At 30.9% G+C, this 3572-nt stretch overlaps 1 protein-coding gene across 1 annotated transcript in view; it reads right to left on the bottom strand.

Annotated features, from left to right (window-relative positions):
- The window catches only part of LOC106467443 (mitochondrial enolase superfamily member 1-like), an 8630-nt gene extending 6391 nt beyond the window's left edge, over window positions 1-2239 (bottom strand). Inside the window, exons 1-4 of the mRNA XM_013927793.2 lie at window positions 2141-2239; window positions 1468-1499; window positions 646-684; window positions 230-312 (exon numbers count right to left, since the gene is read on the bottom strand). Coding sequence (XP_013783247.1) covers window positions 230-268 — 39 coding nt within the window. The 5' untranslated portion in view covers window positions 269-312; window positions 646-684; window positions 1468-1499; window positions 2141-2239. The remainder of the gene's footprint in view (window positions 1-229; window positions 313-645; window positions 685-1467; window positions 1500-2140) is intronic.
- Between the last annotated feature and the right edge of the window lie 1333 nt (window positions 2240-3572).

The following is a 3572-nucleotide window of genomic DNA, read 5'->3' as shown; positions in this document are numbered from 1 at the left end:
CTTCAATCAAGATAAAGATGTTAGGTTTGGTAATACACAGAGAGAGAGAGAGATGGTTCTTCAATCAAGATAAAGATGTTAAACCTGGTAATACACAGAGAGAGAGAGATGGTTCTTCAATCAAGATAAAGATGTTAAACCAGGTGATACACATTATTGTTCAAATCCATTATTAAAAGTTAAACAGTAACGTTTACAATAAAATAATGAATGTAGTATATGTTGTTACTATTCTCAGTTGGGCTTCACACATTCTTGGCACTCCCATTCGTGCTGTGTAACAAGGATACCCATACCGGGAAAGAGCTTCCTCTGAAAGTAACAAATATATTTTCCATCACATACATGTTGAAATAGCTGTAAACTTCAATTTTGTATCCATGACAAACTGTTGAAATAGCTCACACTACACATGGATCTAAATGTACAGACATTTTACAAATGTAAAATACAGAAATGGTTTTCTATGAATGAAAAGTTTAAACAGGTTATTGTATTTTTATACTGTTTTATAAAATACCAGGGTTATATAAATTAATTGTCAAGGAATTTACTAAAATAACTATTTTAATTTAATAAGGCTAAAATATGTTTAAAGGTGTACTATTAAGAATTTTTATTAGTTTGAACATATATTTAACCTACCTCTTTCCTTCTTGTATGGCTCATTTTGTAAAAGTATTGCTGAAAATTTACCAAAATTCACACCTCAGTTTCATTAATTTTTGTACAGGCAGTTGTTCATCAATGAATTCATTGGTTACATTTGACATATAGGAACTGTTAGATTGATTATGACATGTCAAATGACTGTTTAAATATGTAAGAACAAATGAAAAAGAATAAATTATATTTTATATACAAATTATATGAAAATCATAGTAAAGACATTATAAAAACAAATTTACAAAAAAGCAACAGATCATTGTTAACTTTTACTAAAATTGTTGAAATAAAATTAATCCTTGTTAACTTTTACTAAAATCATTAAAACAGCAAAATGGATCATTATTAACTTTTACTAAAAGTTGTTAAAATAACAAAATAAATCATTGTTAACTTGAACTAAAATTATTAAAAAGCAAACATTAAAATACATTTATGGTTACACAACAAAAAAACTATTACTGTATAATTTTAAATCTTTTTATATTTAATTACTTTTCTAACCTAGTCAAATTCAGCTTATTTATATTAACAGTTTATATTAAAAGAAATGTTAATGATGTTCTAAATATTTATAATTTTTCCAATGTATAATTCATACCAACATGACACTTTTACTGTAGTCACTTATAACAATAACCAACACTTAACCTGGGATAAAACTGGAGAAAGCACTTGAAGGGCAGGTTAGAATTTTTTTGGAAACCATTCTCCATGTTCTCTCATATGTAAATGTTTCTTAACACTCATTTACCATACAGTATACATCAACAACCTTAGGGAACTGAAGATAGTACTTACCTAAGGCCTCCTCCCTTGTAATAATGTCAGAACTTCAAAACAAAAGTAAAGCTTGATTTATGAAGTTGTTTCAGTTAATTAATACCCATTAAATCTGATATATTTAATGAAACCTAAGAAGAAATCTAGATAAAGGAACATGATACCTAGCTTCATCACATTAAACTAAATCATGAGCATTGTGGTATCATTATATCAAATATACAAACACAACACCAGCAATGCTATATCACAATGTAATATACCAAAACATGTCACAAGAGTTGAAATGTTACTATAAAAAACATCCATAGTTATCAGCAAAACTAATATCACCATAGGAACTAATCAGCACTAACTACTACAGTCATTGGTGATATTAGGATGTACTTTAACAATATAGTGGTATTGATGTGTCTGACAAAAGGATATAGTACAGATGAATGAATTGGTACATGATATGGTGATGTTAAGATGTATATCATAAAGTTTTATAGTTATTTAACATGGTTATCTAAGTACTGTGCAATTGTCTTCAACAGAAATGTTGTAGTATTGGTGCTCTTCAGAGGTAATTAATAAAATGATAAGTAAAACTCTAAATTATAGTAATGATATTTGAACTTTACCAAATACTAAACCCTAACATTAACTGCCTGCTCTATGTTGCATACAAAACTAGGATGTTACTTACATGTGTGTGAAGTCAATAGTTGACAGCAGTTTCTCAGCTGGCTAAATAAAGAACATGTACGTGTGAACCATGATGATTTGTAACTAAAAGTATGCTACAAATCACATATGTTACACATATGATATATGGCTATTAACGTATTAAACTTAAACAAATATTTCATACAGAAAACCAATTGTAAATATAAACACAAGCTATGAAGTTACATAGCATGCTAATGTCTTAATGTTAACAATGATTTCCTACAGCATGTCATTAATACATAAAACTATTACACTGTTTTAACTTGTCACATACATCACACAAACAATGATTTTATATAGTAAATCACTGTATACATAGTATGTGATAAGTTAAAACATTGTAATAGCTATATAACTTGTCACATGCTTCATGTAAATTATTTCTAAAAGCATGTCTGTTGTTATATAACATGGTACTTAAATACAAGTTATTTGAACATGTTGTACAATTAGACATAAGCTATATAAAAGTTAATATTTCAGTGATCAAATATAGTTCAAATCAATACTTACTTTTACTATAACCTTCAGTTATATCTCTTGATACAGCCAAAAATAAGATCTTTACTTTTACCTTTACATTTTCCTGTGTTTACTGCCTATAAATTATAATCTGTAAGGTTAATTCTGTATGAGAACACTGGGGTGTAATCATGTGTTTCGTGCTCTCTAATGATAGAATTTGTTATCCTCTTCTGTTATATGCTACCTTTTACTTACATAACCTTGCATGATCATATTTCTCCAAACACATGGGTGTCAGGATGAAGGCTGGAATAACTGCATCTCCAAGTTATATTTTACTACTAAAAATTAAATTTCAAATATGATATTGTGCCTTTCTATAACCTGCCACCCCCACACAGAAAATTGCAGGAAGAAACAAAATAAGTGTCTCTTACTTCTGAGGAAGAACGGATTAATTCTCTAACATACCAATAAAATGGAAATCACAACCTGAAGAATCATACAGTGGAGAGAAACACTGCTGGTTCGTGTCAGTTATGCCAGACTACTGGGGAGAAACACTGCTGACTCTGGTCAGTATTAGGCCAGATTGCTTGGGAGCAACATTGCTGGCTCTGGTCAGTGTTAGGCCAAATTGCTGGAGCAACATTGCTGGCTCTGGTCAGTGTTAGCCCAGATTGCTGGGGAGAAATATTGCTGGCTCTATTCAGTGTTAGGCCAGATTGTTTTGGAGCAACATTGCTGAGTCTGGTCAGTGTTAGGCCAAATTGCTGAGTCTGGTCAGTGTTAGTCCAAATTGCTGGGGAGAAACATTGCTGAGTCTGGTCAGTGTTAGCCCAAATTGCTGGGGAGAAACATCGCTGGTTCTAGTAAGTGTTAGCCCAAATTGCTGGGGAGAAACATCGCTGGTTCTAGTAAGTGTTAGGCCAGATTGCTGGGGG

This window comes from Limulus polyphemus, unplaced genomic scaffold, assembly GCF_000517525.1.
Source record: "Limulus polyphemus unplaced genomic scaffold, Limulus_polyphemus-2.1.2 Scaffold2617, whole genome shotgun sequence".
NCBI lineage: Eukaryota > Metazoa > Arthropoda > Merostomata > Xiphosura > Limulidae > Limulus > Limulus polyphemus.
Note: the sequence above shows the minus strand (reverse complement) of the source record. Positions and strands in the feature narration are given on the sequence as shown.